We start from the raw sequence: 23,460 nt of genomic DNA, 5'->3' as shown, positions 1-23,460 counted from the left end.
AGCAGTCTTTTGACAATCTCTCGCATCCATTTCTATTTGATTGTAACCAGAAGCTAAATCGAAGACAGAGAAATATTTAGACCCTCCCAGTTGATCCAATATGTCCGCAATGTTGGGTAAAGGGTACGCGTCAGTAATTGTTTCTTCATTTAACGGTCTAAAATCAATTACTACCCGCCACCTCTTGTTTCCCTGGGAATCTGGTTTTTTTGGTACAATCCACACTGGACTATTATAAGGCGATTCAGAAGGTTGAATGATGCCTGAGTCTAATGATGCCTGTACGTATTTGTCTAGTTCAGTCTTTAAGGCTTGGGGAATTCGATATTGTTTTACGGTGATCGGTCTGTCGTTGTGCGTCGGTATTCTATGTCGAAAGTTTTTAGTAGAACTTAGAGGTTCTCCCGGTAAATAGAATCGATCCGCAAAATTTTTTATTAAACGTTCGACATGGTCCTTTTCCTCTTGGACCAGATAATCTAACCGTAGCAAGGATTTGACTTGTTCAAAACGTTCGTTGTTTTGGAATTCAGTCTGTATAGTATATATTCGCTTGGTGATGCCAAGGCTTACATGCATGTCTATGAGGGTAGTTATTGGATCAACGATGGGATGTTCGTCTTCCTTAACCCTTTCTACCTCGCGGAGAGCTAAAGTAGGAATTCTTACTTGTACTTCCTCTTCGGTAGTGTTATAGATTTGTAAATAAGCGCGACCGTTATTACTTGAAACTAAACAATTTCCTGCAAAAACACCCCTACAATTTTTAGCTTAGGAATGAATCCTTCCTTTATTTCTGGATTCGATATATTTACAAAAAGGTGGATTCACTCCGAGCTGGAATGTACATAACCCCATTTTCGACCCGATTGGGTTTCTTAAAGGGGTATTTACAATCGCCGATTTGTAGTACACGGTCCTTGTAGTCAATCTTAGCCTCATGGGTAGAAAAATATTCCGAACCTATTAAACCTGCGTGGGGTATAGCTAAGGTATCGGGGACTACATGCGCTATCGTGCTTTTACCGAAGAGTTTAATCTTAACACTTCCTAACGTCGTAATAGGAATGTTCGCGATCCCGTGTAATTCTATTTTATCTTGATTATTTATTAAACTAGAATTTTTAATATATTTAAGCTTAATTAAAGTGGGTGAAGCCCCTGAATCGAGCATCATAACGACGTTTCGACCGGATACCTTACCTATTATGGTATAGGGTAGGTTATCCGGGTCTAAATTAATATTAATTTTATTTACTCCGAATCGTCGAAAGTTACTTCCTGTGTCAGGTTCACAGGTTGTGTCGGTCGATTGTTTCTCCCCCCGTCCCGTAGAAAAGAAGTTGTCGCTTGACTTTGTTTATTTAAAACGTTACATTCGCTAGTGTTGTGAGTGGAGGTTTTATGGAGAGAACAATACTTTTCCGCCCTTTTCGTTACGTTCCCGTTTATCCCCGCGGTCTGTTTTGGTAATGATTTCGCGTTGGGATTCCTATTGCAATATCTTGCGGAATGTCCTTTATTTCCGCATAATTGACATTCTACGTTTGCGTATTTATTTGGATTAGGGTTAAGTTGCGGGCAGGTCTTTGCTATGTGACCTGGCGTAAAACAAATTTGGCACGAAAGGTTTGTGCAGTTTTTCGCGAAATGACCGGATTTTCCGCATTTTCGACACGCTCCGTAGGTGTCACCGTCATTTGTTTTGTTATTCTTGAAGTTATTGTTGGTGTTTGTTTGTCTCGCGTTTGAATTTCCGGCAGTTGGATTATTAGCGACGAAATTAACGGGTCTATCGTTATTGGGATGTCTTTCGATTTTTTTAAATTCCTTTTTGTGTTCCGCGTTTGGATCGCGGTGCAATTCTTTTCGTACTTTTAATTTTTTTTCGATTTTCATCGCGTTAGTTAGAGCTTCTTCAACTGTGTTACAAACCGGCATACGCTGGTCGATTTCATTGACCAGATTTTGCATGAAACAGTTCGCGATAGAAGAATCGATTTTAGTTTTAAATTCTCCTAAAGCAGCAGCGATCGCGTCAGGGTTTTCCGCTTTGTGACACTCCACGATTTCATGTCCTTTCCTACGCAACCGATTTACAAATTCTATTACCGGTTCGTTTTCTTTTTGATAAATACGACCCAACTCCCCTTGTAATTGAAAGAGTGATTTGTTGGGTATATAGATTTGTTTTAATTTGGTTGTTAGCTCTGTGATTGTTGCGGGAATTACTGAGTTCAAGGAAGTTTTTATTTTTGCGCTTAACTTTATTCCGTAAATTAGTTTAGTTAAATTTGCTTCAGCTCCATCAGGTAGGACAGACTTGGCTTCTTTACAATAATTTAGAAATTCTAAAAGTTCACTGGAATTACCGTCAAATTTAGGAACGAATGACAAGGCGTCGCCTAACGAGATATGTTGATTTGCAGGTAAAGCCATGTTGTCTTCTTCAAAATTTTCTTCGCGTAAAACCGGTATTAAAATCGCGTTCGCGACTGAATTTAAATCTCGATTATTTATTGGGGAATCTACAACTTGACGATTGTCTATTGGTTCTGGATCGACAGGAACGATAACTTCTGTTTGATCCGCGATTTGATTAATTAATTTTGTTTTATTTTTAGGAGGCGAGTCTGTATCGGATTCGTCGGACGTGATTTCTGGTGAAATCACTGATCTACCGACCCCTGAGTCTGTAGTACGGTCTGCAATTTGAAAACGCGGTTTCCTTGGTTTGTCCACTAAACCTTGTGGAAAAGGGAGGTTACCGTGTTTCCTTAATGAATAAGATTTATTCTCGTCATTCGACATCAAATGTTTAAAAATAATTTTAACGTTTGCAAGGTCTACGATAGAACAATATACCAAAAAAAAAAATAAAACAATATTATTTGATCAGAGTTTCACAACCAATTATAATGAATTCTGTTTTTACGTTTCGTTATTCAAATTTACCATTGTTACTTTTGGATTTATAATTTCAGATTTTACTATGCAGGATAAATAGAGAATAAATAGTGGATAATAATAGCGAGACCATGCATAGGGAAATAGAAATTAAAGCATTTTTAAAAAGTAATAGTTTGGAAATTAGAAAATTATCATAAAATATTAAGGTTAGAACGAGGTTCCCGCGCCAGAACTTCCAATATTTAACAATAAACAATTTAGGATTAAGAGAAATGTTAGCAGATCAAAATTTATTTAACGAATTAAGTGTTTTAATGTAAACGCCCGTATATTATTCCAGACAAAATCTCATGTGTCCCTGTTCGAGCGCCAATTGTTATGTCCAAGATTAGACTTATTGAAATATAATTTTGGTCCAAGTCTTGCGACCTATAGACCGGGATCGTGAGATTGTGTTTGGAATGTAATAATGTTTAGATGGGTGTTTTACTTTTGTGGTGAATTTATTTTAACTATAGATTTACAAATTCTAAATTGAAAGTCTGAATATAAAGGTAACTTAATTTGTTAAATATTATAACTTACAATAACTCGATGATCCCTGTTGAGTTGATCCTTGATTGGATCCTGCCGTATGTTTTATCAGGATACGGGATGTTCACTTGTCTCAAACTACCGAAGTCGTTATTTTTGTGTTGTTTCACGTTTTCCACGATATGAGGAGAAACAAAGTGTGCGGACACTTGAATGAAATCAGGAAAAATGTATTGACTCAAATTGAAAGTGAACGGTTATTCTCAGTTACACGTTTTCCTACTGTATGTAGAGAAAACTAAGTATGCGGATACTTGAATGTAACTATTAAAATTTAACACTTGAAAATGGTATCGATTGACCAAAGTTTAAAACAAGTAACTGATAACTAACTGTTGAGAGAGTTGAACTAGGACTGAACTCGTACTGGAGATTAGAAAAAAAGTAACGAACTCTTAGTTATATAAGTGTTCTCTAATTAAGGCTCCACCTATTGGGCCTTGAATTGGGGCACAGCATTTTCCAATCAGGGTCAGTTTTCAGGGTATCACCCCTACTCCGTAACTATTTTGGGCAGGTAAAGGACTACCCTGATGCTAGCTTGTCAGTGTGCACACCCACTCACAAACTAACATTTTTAAATAATAATAATAATCATATTGTTAAATAATTATTTAACTAAAACTAATTATCTCTATGTTAATGATTATTAGCAATCTTCAACGTTTTAGTACTTATAATAATGTTTATTTATTAACAAATTTTTCTTATTGATTCTATTACAATTATATTATTGGTTTTTATAATTGTTATTCATTATTAATTTTTAACTGTTATAATTAACAATTCTAAAAATGACATATTATAATGAATATTAATATGTCGAATGTATATTAGTTTATAAATTTATTAATCTGTATTACTTTATTAATTTATTAATTTGTTAGTTTGTTATTTTATCCTCATTTGGTGTACACGTGGCAGTATTACAGTCCTGTATATTTAACCATTGGATTTTCTTTTAACTATTTTTAACTAAATAAGTAACAAATTTTACATTTTAAAAGATTACAAAAAAAATACCTCAGACGATTATAAACCCTTATTCCTAAATTTATTTTAAATGGTTTATGGATCGTTTAGTACCAAGGTTTTATGTTATCTAAGAACCCTTTTGGATTATAGTAATAAAAAATATTAGAGAAAATAAAATGCATTAGGCTATTTGTGTAGGTATTTTTAAGCAAATAACCTAAGTACTTTTGAAATAATATTACTAATATTTTATGGTCTTGGGTTTTTTTTTTTTTATATTTTTATTTTTTTTTTATTTTGACTATTAAGAAAGATAAAGTTCTTATCGGTTTTACTTGAGATTTTATGAAAATTTTCCCTTGATAGAAAAAATATATAAAAAATTTGGCCAGACATAACAAGAAGAAATAGGCATATTTTGATCATAATCATTGTTAGAGTTATTAAGAGCTAAGTAACGTTATTGTTCGAATGCTTTCGAATGGACCCAACCATAGTTAACAGCTGGACAAGCTGCTGTAATATTACCAACAAATTGAGAAAACTCTCTGATTGTACAGTAGGAGAGATTTTTAAATTTTAAAATTAAATCATAAATGTTGGATCTTTTTTCATCTGTTAGAGCAATGGTCATTTGATGTGAATCAAATAAAAAACCTAAAAATTTACATAATGTAGATGGGATAAGATTACTCTTAGACTTATTAATTATAAATCCTAATGATTCTAAAAAAAATTTTGAAATTTCTATATTTTTTTGACATGATTCAAATGAATCACCTACCAGCCACCAATCATCAAGATAAACTACTGATGACAACTGTAAGTTTCTTAAATGACTAATAATAGGTTTACAAACTTTTGTAAAAACCCATGGTGCTGTACTCAATCCAAAAGGTAAATAAACAAATCCATAGAGATGATTATTAAAAGTGAATCTTAAATATTTCTAATATTCATTATGTACTGGAATCATAAAATAGGAATCTTGTAGATCAAAATTAGCCATGAAACAATCTCTAGATATTAATTTTAAAATTGTTCGATAATCTTCCATTTTAAAATGAGAAGTCTCTATGAATTTATTTAATTTTTTCAGGTTAAGAATAAATCTCATTTTTCCATTTTTTTTAGGAACAAGAAAAATGCTTGATAAAAATTCGCCATCTTCTTCAGAACACTTTTGAATAGCCCCCATAGTCAAAAGATCATCCACTTCTTTCTGAATCAGAACATGATCTTCTACTGAAAAGTGACTATTAAGAGGTTTTGACGCCTGAGTGGGAGCAGAAACGAATGGAATTTTATATCCAGACATAGTTTCAATAATAAAAGGATCAGCTGTGATTTTAGACCAATCATTTATGAAGTATTTCAGGCGACCAGCAACAGGACTCACCTTTACTTTTTGTTCTGAGTCTGGTTTTGTTGAGCATGAGGGGGTTGATTCTCTGAACGTGATCGAGTCATCGAATGATTGTTCTTGAAGGTATTCGATTTCCTTATGAACGAAGAACGGTTGTAGCCCGTCTGGTTGGAGCGTGGAGCAGACGGGCTCTTCCAGTTTAAAGAAGTCTTTGACTTTGAAAATTCCTTTTTTGAATTCTGGTTTTTAATAGAAAGACCAGTTTTTTCCACTACAACAGCATACTTGATTTTTTTAGCTAAATTTTCACCAAACAAGAATTGGTCTCTGGGTGAACCTTCTAATATAGATTTTCTTTTTTCATCTACACAAGGATATAATTGAGCACGTCTGGATTTAGTCAATTGGAACATTAGCTCACACATCATGGAGCTGGAATCGCAAAGAAGTTGTAAAAGGTCTTGTTTGTCTAAAGGTTCTTCATCATCATTGAAGATCTGACAAATAGATGTGCCAAGAGCAACTAAACTTTTTCCACATAAATCTTGGTGATGAGCCTAGTATTTATCACGCGATTTGGACGTTTTATTGAGCAAAGGAAACATTTCCGGGTTGAGAATTGGAGCAACGAGAGGACAATTACCTTTATTGGGGTATTTGTTATCCATTTTTAACTTATCTTCCTTGTTCATGCCTGATGAAAGGATCTCTTTCCAGCATGATATAAGTTCTGAATGAAAATTGAAAGTTTTGTCTTTCAAGGATCTTTTTTCAGAACCCAATATTTGGAGGACAGGTTCGCTGAGGGTAGGAGCTTCAGGAGCCTTTGTATCTTGCAGTCTGACTGATGTCTTGGGATCATTATTAAGGGAAGGATCGATTTCCGGTTCCAAGTCGTTGTCACTTTGAGAAGTGTCATCATCTTTTGAGTCTGCAAGACCATAAGATCTAGGTTAAGAGAAGCTATCAAGCAGAAAAAATAATTTCTCTTGACGCAGAGAGTAGAAAAATTTTTTAAATAAATTCTAACTCTCTATTTTAAACTTAACCCAGTCAAAAAAAAGGTACAACAAAATTAAAAAATTTAATTTTTGTTGCCCAAATAAAAAAGAAGAATAAAAATAATAAATAATTATTCACCCTCAGAAACATTGTCAGGTTGGTTTTTAACTAGATCTTCCAATGGTCGATCTGTATTTTCCAAATTGAAAAATTCTTGGTAGAGTTTCAATTTCTTTTGGAGTAACTCTAGATCAGAGTTATTATAAGTTTGACGTTTCTTACTCATTTTTAAATTAGATAGAAACTAATTCTTTTATAATATAAATAGTCAAGTGAATAAATTATTTTAAATAAATTAATTAAATTAATTAGATGTTTAAATGTGATGTTCACTTTACAGCGCACAAAAAACGTAATGAGGATAAATAAGACGGTTACCTGGGAAACGCTTTATATTTGTTTTTACAGTTGAACTTTATGATGTGAATATGCGTACAAAGGCGGTACTACCTAGTGATCTCGAGAACGAAATTTGAAATATAATTTTATTTGAAATGCAAAATCTAATTATTATTTTGATTCCAACAGAGCATAATGTTAATAATATAAAGAGAAAAAGGATTACTGAGATAATGAAAGTAATTGAAGGAAAGTCAAGTGATAAGCCTGCATCAGTTGAAAACCAAGAATACGAAGTAAGTTATAATTCTGTTTAATTTAGTTGTAAGCTAGTTTGCATCAAGTCCATAAGTATCTTGTATACAATTGCTTGTCACTTATTATTAGTATGTATCATATCAACATGAATATTTAAATTATCTAACCAAAAAGTTTTTAACAGATACCGGCTAAAAAAGTAAAAAAAAGCATATACGTAGGATGGAGACACAAAGTAAATCCGCAAGATAACCGTTACGTACAAATGAAAGAACCTCTGGGTGGAATAAAAAAAATTGAGGTGGATAATAGTAAAGAGTATACTTTCGAAGAAATAAAGGAAATGTCAATTTCAGCTATGACAAATGAATTTAATGAGAACACATTAAAAAATTCATGCATTAAACTAGCCACTAATAATGAAGAAGAATTCGAAGATTTTACCAATTTAAATGGGAAGAAGTGCAAATTTTGGGAATTTATTAACAAAAAACTTAAACTGAAAAACTTCCAACTACGATTATTTTTATTGAGCACAAGTGAAGCAAAGAAAGATAAAAACAACAATGTAAAACCCCAACAAGTTCCTACTTCAAGAGTACAGATGAAGTCCACCATTTCATCATCAAAGAGAGGATGTCGGTCAAAAATTCATTTTTCGGTTAATCAGAAAGGGTCTTCGGTAATATCTTTGAAAAGCAAACACTCAGCTGTAAATGTACCGAATAAAGAACCATCGAAACCCACGGAAGTTGAAAGGCCCCTTCTGCAACTATCAACATGTGAAGGTGAAGAAAATTTTTCAGTACCAACAATTGAAGAGCACGACTTAGAGTTTACGGGAACTACATTGGGACAAGGTGCATTCGGATGCGTAAAGCTAGCTTTTTGGAATGGTTCGGAAGTCGCAGTTAAATGCTTAAACGCAAATGATAATATAAAATATCTAATTCGGGAAATAAAAACTATGGACTTAGTCCGTCATCCCAATATAATCTCAATTATGAGTGTATGTTTCACCGATTTACGTACTTACATAGTTATGGAATACTTTAAGAGTGTAACTCTAACAAAATACATCTCAATCATCAGTACAATCCTTGATTATCCTATTAGGAAAAACAGGAATTACTTTATTTCCCATCAAATTTGTAAAGCAGTGGCCTACATGCATGGATTAAATCCGAATATTTTACACGAGGATATAAAGCCTGATAATATCCTAATAAATCAGGAATTATTAGTGAAACTTTGTGATTTAGGATTAAGTAAAATAGGTGATCTTCCATCAAGTTTAAACACAACTATTGGTCAAAACTTCCACGGTACACCAGTGTACATGCCACCGGAAATATTAATACGTAATGAACCAGGAACCACTTATTCGGACGTATGGTCTATGGCTTGCTGTATAGTGGAGCTGTTTTCTGAAGAAAAAATATGGGAAGTTTTGCCAAACTTTACTATTCCTAACTTAAAGAGCACAGTTTTAAAGTTAAAGAAACCGAAGGCTTTAAACAATGTACCTCTTATACGTGACCAATTAAGTCAATGTTTCGAACATGAACCGTCAGAAAGGCCCAATGCATTGATGTTGCTGCAATTGTTTAGACGCCTTTACAAAGAATCGCCGGATAATACTAAATAGTAAAGGAAAGAAAATTCACATAATAAAAACTTCAACTGTAAATATGAAGCTTTAATTAGTTTGTAAGTTGATTGAGAAATAAATTTAATTTTTATATGCTGAACTAGAAAAATTTGGCGACAATACCTTTAAGAAAAGTATCTTTGTTATGAGTAAAGTTTATTGTTATTTTTTTTTGTATTTTATATAGCTATGATAATGTAATCTCTGAAAAAACTCTGACTGTTGCTAGATTATAATTAGCCCTGAAATACCATGACAGATTATTTGATTAAAATTAGATTAAATTAAGAAAAATGTTAATATAATCTGTTCAAATATTGCAAAAGCTAAAAAATATTATAAAGTAATATTTATTAAATATTTATTGGATAATTATAAGTAAATAATAATTATTGCGTATAAGACAAATATTAAAAATGATTGCAATATATCTGTGACTGAATATAGTAAAAGTAAATAATATTTAAGTTGGATTAGTTTTCTTATTTTTATAAAGTCGATTAAAAAAAGTAAATAAGTGTTTGAAAAATCGGTAATAAAATATTTGAAAATTATTGAAAAGGTTTGTTTGTACTTTTGATTTATATTATTATTATCAATGAGATTGTATGTTTTAAAAAAAAATTGTTTAACTAAAAAATATACTAACTTGCAATAAATTACAAAATATTATTGTTCAATAGAATTAATGTTATATTTTGTGTTTTTATTATACCATGTACCAGAAAGCTCCACAAAAACTTTATGGATAACTACAAAATAAGTACTTACTGTGGATGTAATTTTGAAACTTCTTACAAAATTTATGAAGAAGTCAAAAATGATGTTTTCACTGTAACTTTATAAGGATAAGTATTAGGTGTACTAAATACGATTTATGTTTAATCCTGATTGTTTAACTATTTTAAGTTAATTAAAATTTAACGTAGATTAATGAAGGTTGAAATATTTAAAATACTTAGTATAATATGAACAGAGTGAGTATTACGTAGATAATTTATTGACATCATGAAAACATTGACAATATAAAAAAAAAATAGTACAAGAAGTTATATAATCAGATGTATAAAATATAAGAACAAATTTGATATTTACAATTTTCAATGTTATTAAAGTTTCTAACACTGTAATTGTTATTGGAAAAACTTTTAAAAACAAAGCCAAATTATTTTGATCGTACCAAACTTTAATTTTGACTTTTAAATGCTGCACACTCTCGTAAAATGTTCTTGTATAAATCCAATGCTTCTTCGGGGTTTACTGGAATTTTTACATCAGGCATTAAAAGCTCCGAAAGTTCCTTCATGTATGGTTCAAATAACTTAGGTATCTGTGTAAAATTCTTCATAAGTTTTTCAACAACATTAACATTGACCTTCTTCTTGTAATCTCTGCTACCGTATCGATGAGGTAGATGAAACAATACATTTGGTCGTCCGGCTAAATGATTTCGTACTGCCTGTCTTCTAATACGGTGTTGATTCCATAGTTTTCTGTTATTATCCAAGTTATGCTTTATTAATGGACCGAAACAGAACTGCAAGCATTTGATATGTAAGTTGCTGCCATCAAATAATCCTTTTTCTTGCATACACTTGAAAAATTGTATATAAAAATCAACAGTATGTTGACGCATCCGCCCCCAATAAGATTCAATCCTTTGATTTTTTACACTCTTTCCTTGAATAAAACTGTTATTCCCAGCAAGCTTATCCCTGTGTCGTTTTCTTAAACAGATTTGAAGCTCTCCAATTATTCCATTTTCTGAACCTTTATCAGATCTAATAATGGTCGGCAGAAATTTGAGGCGCTTTACTGTTTTTAGAAAATAATGAGCTGTTACTGCTGGATCATTATTTGTTGTAGCAACTTCTAGCCATAAAACTGTTCGCGAAAACCCATCAATACAACCATGAATTGCAAAACCGAATTGTTTTAATTTGTCATAGCCATCCAAGTGCCATATAAAGTTCGGTCCCGGACTTACATATTGCCGTCGTCGCAGCTTGTTACCGAAACGATTTGCTAATCCATCTGGATCGATTATCTTCAACAATTCATACACTGTATTCCTTTTTACTTGAAGATTATATTCTAATTTCAGTTTTTTCCACAAACTCCTGTATCCTAGGTTGTAACCACATGAATAAATTTCTTCTATAATTGCAGTAATAATTTCACACATATTTGATTCGGGAACATATTTTCTTTTTAATCCCAACGAAGATAATATTCGCTTGATTGTACTGATTGAGATTGTAATGCTATTTTTTGTGATTAATAGATCACGAATTTCAGAAATTTTATAATTTTCATTGAAGTATTGTCTTATTAGCTGTTCTAACATAGTTATAATTAATTTTTGCACGTTAATTATACTTCAAACACTTCAAACTTTACAGATTATGGTTAATTAAATATCAATATTTATTTACTTTCTGCATATACCACAATATTATTGTTAATTTAATTTTTTGTCGGTTATGTAAATGAGCAAGTTATCACAATATTTACTACGTTATTTTTTAATGTGCGCATGACAAAAATGGCGGCATGAAAAAAAGGGGCATTTCTAATCATCGCGTCGCCTCCACGAGTCCACAAGTGCACTAGTGGACATGTGCACTAGTTAACTTGTGGGCGAGAGGAGCGCCACTTTCTCGAATGTTGACGGTGAGCCAACCAGGCTTCCGTACTCGAGCGGGTGACCCAGGACTTCTCATGCTATTATTGCTTTAGAACGGCCGCGGCTACAATCTATCAGTATGACTAAACCAGCTGCCCCAGAACCTCTCTTAAAAGAAATTTTCTGTGCATGTAAGACCGCTTGCAATTCAACACAATGTACTTGCAGAAAAGCGGGAATGCAATGTTCTTCAGTGTGCCGAATTTGCGTTGGCGAAAATTGTACCAATTGCCCGCAAATTCGAGCTACCATTAATCCTGATTCTGACGATGAGAAGAAACAACCCGAGAGAGACAAATGGAGGACAACGAAGCTGCTTAAGAACTCAACGAAAAAGAAGATTAAATTGGATTGTAATATTGGTGGTCAAATTACACTGATAGAACGATGTATTTTAATTATCTTATACTTTATCAATTTTATAATAATTATTTGCTGGTATTATCATAAAATAAAAATGTATTAAATATATTTTCTTAAGTATACTTACCTAATTCCCAAATTAAAGTTTTTGAATTATCTCAATCAATTCAATTTGATATTGGTTCCATTAATAAATGAAAATTTTCAATTATTTTATGTTAAAAACATTATTTTCCTAACCAAAAGTAGTTATAAGTTAGTTTGTAAAAATAATTATAAATTTCCGTATAAAAATCATCGGTTAGTTTTAAAAGATTTTTTACAACAGTAAATAATATTTTTTTAAAGAAAAAACATTTCGTTTTTTTACTGCCGTAACATTTTCTATTATTTAGATAATAATTTGTGAAAATCTTAATAATTTTAATGATTTTATAAAAAAAATCAGCAGAAAATTGTATTTGGCGTACACCGTGATAATTCAAACAGAGCCAGCGGCGCGCGCAACTTCTCCCCACTCAGGAGCTGCGCAGACTGTGTCGGTAACAAGCTCAGCTGTTAGGCAAGTATTTTTTATTTTAATATTATTATTTTGTTATTAAAATTGCATATTTTTATGAAAAATTTATAATCAATAGGTTCAGAAAATATTGAGTTTTTTAATTATGGACATTTAAACAACTCCACGGAAAAAGTACTTCTGTATGTATCGATTGAAGTCAGCTAAACCATTGTTTATAATAGTTTTTTTTAAATAACTAAAAATCGGCAGCGAAATTTTGCGTGCAAATTACACTGTTGGATTCCTTGAATTTTTTTGAATTTAAAAAAAAATAGCGTTTGGCAATTACTTCAAGAAACGTTACGTAGTAGGGGCAGTAGACTATTGAATAAAGCTATTAAAGCGAGTAAAGCGATATTGTGTAAAGAGATCTGCAACGCCCTCAACAATGACTTCTGGGGTAAGGCCTACCAAATTGTTACTAAACGAGTTAGAAAGGCTTTGACAGAAGCGCCAAAATGTCCTGCCTTGATGAACAGCATCGTGGCGGAGCTGTTTCCCAGACACCTATCCGGGAGATGAGACATTATGCGAAAAATGGTAAAACAACACCCTTTACCCCCAAGGAACTGCAGCACGCGGCGAAGACTATCAAGACAGGAAAAGCACTTGGTTCTGACGGCATACCGGCATCTGTCATCAAGATTGTAGCTCTGGAGTACCCAGATATACTCTTAAGCGCCTACAATGCCTGTCTGATAACCGGCACGTTCCCTAAGATCTGGAAGCGGCAGAGATTTGTCCTTTTGGACAAGGATAGGGAGCCCCTATAACACTTTCGTCGTTTAGACCACTCTGCATGCTGGACATTGCCGGAAAGCTGCTCGAGAAGCCCATTGAAGGGAGGCTACGCAATGACATCGATCATGCGGGAGGTTTTTCCTTTAACCAACATGGTTTCCAGAAAAGACGATCAACAATCGATGCAATTCAGAAGGTAACGGAGATAGCAAGAGGAGCATGGTCTGGTAGTCTCATAGCTCGCAAGGTCTGTCTTCTAACATTCGACGTTAAAAACGCCTTCAACAGCGCGAATTTTGGGGATATTTTAGATGCCCTGGAACACAAATTTGACGTGGAGCCAAAAAATCTGGAAATGATCGACGATTACCTTGATGAGAGAAAGCTGATAGTAGAAACAACAGAGGGCTATCGAGAGCATGACGTAACGGCTGGAGTGCCCCAAGGCTCAATTAGGGGGGCCGACCTATGGAACGCTGACTACGACGAGCTCCTGCGAATTCCGCTGCCGAAGCAGGTGGAAGTCACGGGCGTCGCGGATGACGTCGCGACTTCGATTGTAGTAGACAGAACTGCTAGTTCGAGACACCACTGATGCTATCGAAGCTTGGTTTGAGAAACACCATCTAAAACTCGCTCAACAAAAAACAGAGATGGTGGTCCTGACTCATCAAAAATGTTTTCCAAAACCATCTACAGTAGACATGGAAGATGCAACATTAACGTCAACACGGGCTCTGCGCTATCTAGGGGTAATGATAGACGAGAAACTATCCTACCGCGAACACCTAGATAATGTATGCAAGAAAGCCAGCAAGACCGTATCCAACCTATCAAGGATCTTAACCAACTCCATAGGACTACGGACCCGAAAACGACGAGTCCTGCTTGAGATAGTCCACTCTGTACTGCTTTATGGAGCGGAGATATGGGCTCACATCCTGAAGCAGAAGACATTCCGACGTAAAATGGCAGCGGTGCAGCGGTGGGGTGCTCTCAGAGTAGCCTGTGCCTACCGCACGGTTTCTGAAGCGGCTGTATTGGTCATAGAAGGAGCCGCACCTATCGATTTACTTGCATTCGAGAGGGTAAAACTTCATGACGCTAAAAGAAACGGTGACAACTCCAAGGAGACAAGAACGAAAATAAAAAAGGAAACGCTACAGTAGTGGCAAGACCGATGGACGTCAGGGAAGACGGGCAGATGAACGGCGCGCCTGATTCCGGACATAACCATCTGGCTCTCTCGACAACACGGGGAAACGGATTTCTACCTGACCCAGTTCTTGACAGGCCACGGCCAGTTTAACGCTTACCTCTACAAGATGGGGCTACGGAACACGCCGATGTGCAAATACTGCCCGGGCCAAATCGACGACGCCGATCATACTTTCTTTGAGTGTGTACGGTGGAAGGACTACAGAAGCAGCACAGAAGAAATCATAGGCACCACGCTTTCCCCGGAGAGCTTAGTAACCTATATGCTCGAAAATGAGGATAACTGGTCAGCTGTTGCAGCCTACGCGCAGCGCCTTCTAAAAACGAAGACCTCGGAAAGAGATCAGTAACTAGTAATTAGGAGTAGGCGTCGCAAGACGCAGCACGGACTGGATTGAAGTAATGCTAACGCGGTTTCGATCCAGTCTTCCCTGTAACATCTATAGGGAAAGAAGAGAGGAGTATGTTTAGTCGGTATTGTTGTCAATACCATTGACTTTCGAGTCCGACATAACCAGGAGAAACATCTCGTCCTGGTATACGTAAATGTATTTCATCTCCTCTGTAAAACACACACACACACACACACACACACATACACACACACACACACACATACAGACAGCATCGCGGGAGTAGTCAGGGATGATTCCTGAGACCTCAAAACTTCGAGATCTATTGAAAACTCGATTTCGGCATAATGGGGTGAGGACAATAACTTCCCGATTCTTAAAAATCTTCGATTTTCTTAGCGGGAAGTTAAGAATTGTTAAAACTAGTTATCAATTCCATTTCTTCTATAAAGAATGCCTTAATTATTCATAAGTTATTTTTTCTCTCAATGTAGATAAATGTGATCTCATCGAGCTATATCTAATATCGAAGAAGTTAGTTTTGAAAATCTCATGCGGAGGGCGCATGATCGAAAAAATCTTTCCTAGTAAGAAAGTTATACACTACTGGAAAAAATTAAGGGATCAAAAAAAAATTCCAAATTTTTCGGTAGTTTTCAACCGGCCGTAACTTTGAGAGAAATGGTCGTACAGGAAATAAAAAAAAAGGAAATTGTAGCTCCAAGTGTCTAGTTTTTGGATTAGAACTTCAAAATTTTGTAGCCTCCGCGGTTTCTGAGTAATCGTAGAAAAACCAGCAACAAAAAAATTCTCAAAATTTTTTTTGTTTTTTTTTTTGGTCTACGGGCGTGGAAAAATTTTTTTAGCTTAACCACCATAAGGATCGGATACTTTGTTCATTTAGCTTTAATTTCTTTTTTAAACACCCTGATACGTCCACTCCTCGCTGAGATATCGGTCTTCAAATGGAAAAGGATCTTTTTGTCTTTGATTATCGATATCTCAGCAACCAATGATCGCACAGAAAGTTAAAGGTAGGTTTCAAGAACTTGAATGAATTCCCTTAACGACTGTCCACTGTTTTTTCGAAAAAAATTTTTTCTTTCCGTCACATGAATTTGAAAATGCAACAAAAAGGGCTTTTAGTGGTTTTTGGAAAATCAAGCGCTGGATCGAAAATATTGAGGAAACCACTAATGTTCAGTGTGCCTTTTACAGTTCAATATGTCCACAAAAACCCTACAAAGAATCAAATTAATCCAGCCAGCCGTTTTTTTGTTTCACTTGATCGAATTTTTGAAAAATTAAAGGATCACGTTTTTTGCTCTGAAAAGCTCATAATTTTTAAAAATGAGAAAAAAATGGTTTTTTCGAGCTTTTTCCACATTTTCGTTCCAAAAGTGCTTAAATTTTCAAAAAAAAAAATTCAAAAAAAAAAATTTTCAAAAAAAAATTTTTTTCGAAAAAAATTTAAAAAAAAATTTTTTTGGAAAAATTTTTTTAACAAGTTAACGAAACTCAAAAAACCATCGCCCAATGATTTTTATCACCTTTCCACCGCTGCATTCCTTGATTCTACTGATCTCCTTTTAATTAAATTAATAAAAAAAGTAAATACCCCCAATCTAATTTCGATTTTTTTCATACGCTTTTCGGAGTTTTTTTTTTCTTTTCTTTTTGTGAATCCTTAGCAAATCGCTTCATTCAACAGTTTTTTTCAAAACTAATCCCTCTGCGTTAAAAAAAATTGTTTTTAATTTTTTGGTCAAAATTGAAAATTTCTGACTTTTGATTCTTAATCATGCTTAGACGACATTTATCGGAGGTGGAAGTCGCTCGGTTAGTGACACTTATCGACGAAGGTTACACTCAACATGCAGTTGCTATCCGGATGGGTGTAAGTCAATCTGTCGTATCTCGAGCTTATACCAGATACCAAGAGACGAATCAATATCATCGTCGCCCCGGACAAAGTCGCCATCGAGTCACTAATGCCCGCGATGATCGAACAATTGTTAGAGAAGTTCGACGACAACCTTTCGTCAATGCGAATATTGTCGCTCGAAACGTCCCCAATCGCAGACAACAGCAACAACAACAGCAACAGCGACGACGGCATCAAGTGCGAAACATTTTGCGAAACGTTATATCGACCAAATTTTAAGGCCCATTGTTCTGCGCAGACGACAACATCTGAGGTCGTTCATATTGATGCAAGATAATGCACGTCCACACACAGCCAACATTACCCGGCGCTTCTTTGAGCGGCATGACATCACATTGTTGCGACACCCAGCAATGAGTCCAGATCTCATCCCCATAGAGCACGTTTGGGACATAATGGGCCGTCGGTTGCGCAGAGAGTATCCAAATTTGCAGAACTTAGCTGCTTTGGAGCGCGCGCTTCAGCACATTTGGAATACCATTCCGCAGCCTCAAATTACCGTCTGCATAAACATGGCTCAACGTTTTAGAGCCGTTATTGAAAACAGGGGTGGTAATACCCGGTATTGAACCAACAAAAACCTTCAGAGAATGAGTTTGGAGTCATTAAATACGGTGGAACTGACGAGCCACCGGGTCTCCATTCTCCTGAAATACCTCACACACACACACACACACACACACACACACACACACACACACACACACACACACACACACACACACACACACACACACACACACACACACACACACATATGCACACACATGCACACACACACACAAAGAAGCGTAAATCCGACCGCGCGACCTCCACGTGGTACGCTTTGGATAACGCTCATGCCGGCGGTAATTGTTTTCTTAAACTTTTCAAGAGAAAAAATTTCAAAAAAAATTTTTTAAAAAATTTTTTTTTTTTTTGAAAATTTAAGCACTTTTTGGAACGAAAATGTGGAAAAAGCTCGAAAAAACCATTTTTTTTTCTCATTTTTAAAAATTATGAGCTTTTCAGAGCAAAAAACGTGATCCTTTAATTTTTTCAAAAATTCGATCAAGTGAAACAAAAAAACGGCTGGCTGGATTAATTTGATTCTTTGTAGGGTTTTTGTGGACATATTGAACTGTAAAAGGCACACTTAACATTAGTGGTTTCCTCAATATTTTCGATCCAGCGCTTGATTTTCCAAAAAACCACTAAAAGCCCTTTTTTGTTGCATTTTCAAATTCATGTGACGGAAAGAAAAAATTTTTTTTCGAAAAAACAGTGGACAGTCGTTAAGGGGAATTCATTCAAGTTCTTGAAACCTACCTTTAACTTTCTGTGCGATCATTGGTTGCTGAGATATCGATAATCAAAGACAAAAAGATCCTTTTCCATTTGAAGACCGATATCTCAGCGAGGAGTGGACGTATCTGGGTGTTTAAAAAAAGAAATTAAAGCTAAATGAACAAAGTATCCGATCCTTATGGTGGTTAAGCTAAAAAATTTTTTCCACGCCCGTAGACCAAAAAAAAAACTAAAAAAATTTTGAGAATTTTTTTGTTGCTGGTTTTTCTACGATTACTCAGAAACCGCGGAGGCTACAAAATTTTGAAGTTCTAATCCAAAAACTAGACACTTGGAGCTACAATTTCCTTTTTTTTTATTTCCTGTACGACCATTTCTCTCAATGTTACGGCCTGTTGAAAACTACCGAAAAATTTGGTATTTTTTTTTGATCCCTTAATTTTTTCCAGTAGTGTACTTAAAGTGTTCAGTTCGAAAAGAAGGATTATTTTCTACCCTCACTTAGAGCTGTACTTTTTGGTGGTTTTGGTTGGGCCATAACTAAAACCAATTTCATCTAAATTCAACCTTCTGAATGATGTATTAATTTTCTAGAAAACAAAGAAAATCTGAACCTTTAAGCAAATTCATTTTAAATGCTCACATGTAGCTAAATGTTGTAACGTGATCAAACTTGATGTGATCGGTATCACCGCCAAAAGTGCATTCAGAATTGCCGCAGATCCAAAATGAATGTGCATAAAAATTATAAACAAGTTATTTGCTTCACAATGATTCTTTTTTTAAAGATTTTTCTCTTTTCAGTCAAATCAATATTTTTGTCAGTGTTGGATTACCTTGATATTGATTTTTTTTCATGATCAGTTTTGAAATTTGAATTTCGGTAATTATACGTGCAGATTTGTCACTGATAAATTACGGTTTACGTTTACTGTAAAATTATTTCGAACTTACGGTCTCACATTAGTCATTAGATTACAAATTTATCATAGATTCACAGTGAAATTATAACGAAATCATAGTACAATTACTATGAATTGACTTTTAATTCATTATGAAGTGTTACCATTGTCAGATTACTATAAACCTATTATAGATAGATGGTGAGACCACCATAAGACTTTGATGAATCGACCGTTAATCTACGACAGATTTTCAGTGAAATTACTACTTAACCATAATGACAAAATGGCAGAGAATAACTGGGAATTCACTATGAAATTACTGTGAACACACAGTGAACTCACGGTGAGAGTAATTTCACTGTGAATTCAGAATTTGCGAGGGTGTCATCTACGTTTGTCATTATGGAATATCATATGCGATGTAAAGAGTGTATTTTTCATAACGCTCAATGAATATAAAACAATCAAACAGTGAAATCAAGCGTATTATAACCTTGAATTATCCGATCATTCTGTTTCGTTAAGGGGTTATATCCACTTGTGATTTTCAAAAAATCGATTTTTTTTCCATTTTTTGAATGTACATATATTCAAGAATATTCTCTGAAAATTTCAAATCGATCCGACAATTAGTTTCGGAGATATGAGCGTATTAGTAAGAACGTCTCCGAGCGTTCGAAAGTAGGCGGAGCACGAACCGGAGTAGCAGCTGTTTCTGGTAGCTTCTATCCTTTTGTTCTCGACTTATATTGTGTTTGGGACCCTAATATAATAATACAAAAGATCTAGTTTATACCTGAAACCTATGTTGAGGAATTTTAGGTTAAAAATATGTGAACTCATCAGTTAGAAGTGATCTTTCACGTGGACAAGTTGTGTTTGTGCTCAGTTTATGTATTTCTCAGTGTGTATAGTTTAATTAATTAAAGTAAAAAATGCCTCGTAAAATTAGCAGAGAAACCAGCATGATAATTGTCCTATAGGAGAAAACTCGTGGTGTTCGTGGCAGAAAGCGCGAGCCTTGGGAACTTTGCCCAGCTATAAACATGATTATGAGGCCTTACCACCTGATGTTGCAACAGCTATTTTTCCAATTTACGAAGATCTAAGTAACAAAAAATTATTGGAATGATGCGTTGGTGGTTTTACCCAGAACAATAATGAAAGTTATAATCAGCTGATATGGAAAATAACTCCAAAAATTATTCCAGCTGGCTCTAAAATTGTGGAAATAGCTGCAAACATTGCAGCCGGAGTCTTTAATGAAGGTAAAACATCACTTCTTTATTATATGAGTGCTATGGGATTATCACTTGGACCCAATGCTCATTCCTACGTGAGTAAAGAGGACGTAGAGCGCATCTCAATTTCGGACGCAAGAGCGCAAGGGTCAACGTGCGAGGGGAGAATGGCTCGTAGACAACAACAATTAAACATTTTGGCGGCAAACGACGAAGCAGAGGGTTCCTCTTATGGTGCTGGAATAGATGACACGATGTGAGTTGAAAAAAAAAATTTTTAATTTAGTGTAAATCGTTCCCGAAACTTTAAACGCGTTTATCTCAAAACCGTGTTTTCAGAGTCGGTGAACAAAATTTCTCCAAAACCGCTAAACCGATCAGTTTGAAATTTTCACACGACTTACTCAGATATATTTTTCAGATAATGATCGAAGGAATAAGGTTTTGGACAATAATTTCGATTTTTTAAGCCACTTTGAAGTGAAAAATTTTCATGAAAAACTGAAGTTTTTTTTGAACGGCCGCCATTTTATCAAAAATCAAAAATTTGACTAGACCTTCGATCATTACCTGTACTTATTTATTACAAAACTAAATATTTTTAGTTTTTGGTTTCCAGATAATTTGAACCAGAGATATCTTGTTCACCGCCAAGCACTTTTTTTTGGAGGTCTCTCCGCAGATCATCTACAGGAGCTAGGGGATCCAATATTTTTTCAAATAAACCGCTGATTGTTAAAGTACATTTAATTCTGTTTAAATACATTTTTTCCATTAATGTATAAAATAAAATGCCTCTTTGGAAAAAATTCACAAAAAAACGCGTTTTTTCTGCCTCGCAAGTGGATATAACCCCTTAATACGATTAATCAATAATCAGACTTGATTATTGTATGTGATGTACATAGTTTACAATATACAGTCAAAACATGAAGTAAGTAGCTGCAAAATTCTTTCAATATCCTATTCCAGCATTCAATATATATTTAATGGGATTAATGTTAAGTTGCTATTTTACATAAGCAAGTAAAGACACAAGATTCCATTTTAATTATACCAGGTAGATTTAGTGTTTCGTCTTGTGGTAAGAAATACTTTAAATTTATGAAAACATTGAAACATAACGTTTTGCTTGCAGTTATAAAATTGACAGTATTATTCAATCTTTTTTTTTTTTCATATTCAATCGTTGCATCTAATTAAGCGATAAAAGTGGTCAATCATTGTCAATTACTCGAAGACTCGACAGATAACAAAGAAATTTTATACTCAGATCAACTTCTTCATCGAAGTTTTCCTGATGTAAAAGAACTTTTAGACCATCCTGTATTACGCTATGATTAAAAAAAAAAAAAAAAAAAACCTACTCATCAGACAACGAAATACACCATTTTTCCAGTTGATATAGAGAGAAAATAGCTCCAGATGCTTTTCCAGTTGGCCCAAATGTTAGACGAATTTGATAAATACATCGTGTGGAATTATCATTGAGTGGTGTTGAAGCATGGCAGAATGCATGGATGAGATTCAGCGCTCTTGAAACACCAATTCCAACGTCATTTAAGCCCTGAAATTAATGGAAATATTATTATATTAGTATAAGCAATATATTTTTCGTAAGATGATGGGAAATTTTAAGAACCTTGAAAAATGGCTTTTCAAAAATAACAGGTATTGTTGAGACAATAACAAGTTTGAGACGTGAAATAGCTTGGATAGAAAAAAAGTATCAATTAATATATTCTATTTTGTTGTTACAATAGAATTCATTATATTCTACCATTCTAGTGCTATTCATTCGACTACTAAGCTGAAGACGAAGAAAACCGTGACGAAAAGACCTAAAATGAATAACTCAATTTCAAAATTTATTGAAAATAATACGGATTGTTAACTATAGAATATACTTCTCACAAAAATGAAGGGAGCAAGAAAAAAATCCAAATTTTTAGGGAATTTTCAATAGATTATAACTTGTAGGAAAATGGTTGTACAGCAAAGAGGAAAAATTCGGAAAACGGTTGACCCTGAAGGCCATCTCTGTAACTTCCTGCTAATTCCATACCTGGGTGCTTAAAATACCACTTATGACATTTTTGAGTTCTTCGAGGTTAAAACTACAATTTATGTACTATTTTAAGCTCTCCGGGCTGAGAAAGACAGCTTTTCTATACTTTAGAACTCTTCGAGCATAAAAGTCTGATAGAAGTTTGATAAAACACTATTTTTTGACTTTATAAACCGCAATAACTATCGAATAAATAATCCGTTTACACGCAGTTTGCAGCATTCAACGCAGTTTTTAAGTCTTACAAAGAATATATCAGTTTAAATTTATCGAACCAAAAATTTCGGCGTAATTCCGAAATAACACATTTTCCGATTTTCTTTCGTTCACGATATCTCTCGAACGAATCAACCGACTTTGACCGGATTGGCAGCGTTTGACGTGGTTTTTCAAGAAAAATAGCTAATTAGATTTTAGAGTTGATCGATACACCTGTTTGAAAGTGATTCCTAAAAAACCACTTTTAAAAAAAAATTTCTTGCAGTCTTTTGAAATTTTTCAAAATCTATCAGTCCGAATCAATCCAAATTATATTATTTACACACACACACACACACACATTTAGCCGCACAGACACCATCGCGGAAATAATTAGGGAAGCTTCCTGTGACCTTAAAACATCGAGATCTGATGAAATTTCGAATTTCGTAAAACTGAGTAAAACTGAGTAAAACCAATAATTTTCCAGAATGTTAAAAAATTTTCAATTTTTCTTAGCGGAAAGTTAGCAAAAACAAGTAATTTATTAGAAAAAAAAAAAAAATAGGTAAAAAGAAAAAAAATCAATAATTGAAAATAGCAACATGAAGTGGTGTCTCGCCAAGGATGTTCAAACAGCAAGACAAGGAAAATATTTAGTTAAAAAAACAATCCATAAGTACACATTTGACGTTAAAAATGCAATATCTGAGTATCTGGAAATTAACCAAAGTTGAT

At 34.3% G+C, this 23,460-nt stretch overlaps 1 protein-coding gene across 1 annotated transcript in view; it reads right to left on the bottom strand.

Moving 5' to 3' along the window:
- Ninac (STKc_myosinIII_N_like and MYSc_Myo21 domain-containing protein ninaC) overlaps positions 1-23,460 on the bottom strand; it is a 1,002,000-nt gene that overhangs the window by 391,728 nt on the left and 586,812 nt on the right. The window contains 1 exon segment of the mRNA XM_074259010.1: positions 21,824-22,023. Within this exon segment, the coding sequence (XP_074115111.1) occupies positions 21,824-22,023 (200 nt within the window).

This window comes from Cotesia typhae, unplaced genomic scaffold (genome assembly GCF_013202065.1).
Source record: "Cotesia typhae breed Kobodo isofemale line unplaced genomic scaffold, CoteBio_Ctyphae contig_17, whole genome shotgun sequence".
Lineage (NCBI taxonomy): Eukaryota > Metazoa > Arthropoda > Insecta > Hymenoptera > Braconidae > Cotesia > Cotesia typhae.
This window is presented reverse-complemented; position numbering and strand designations above follow the sequence as displayed.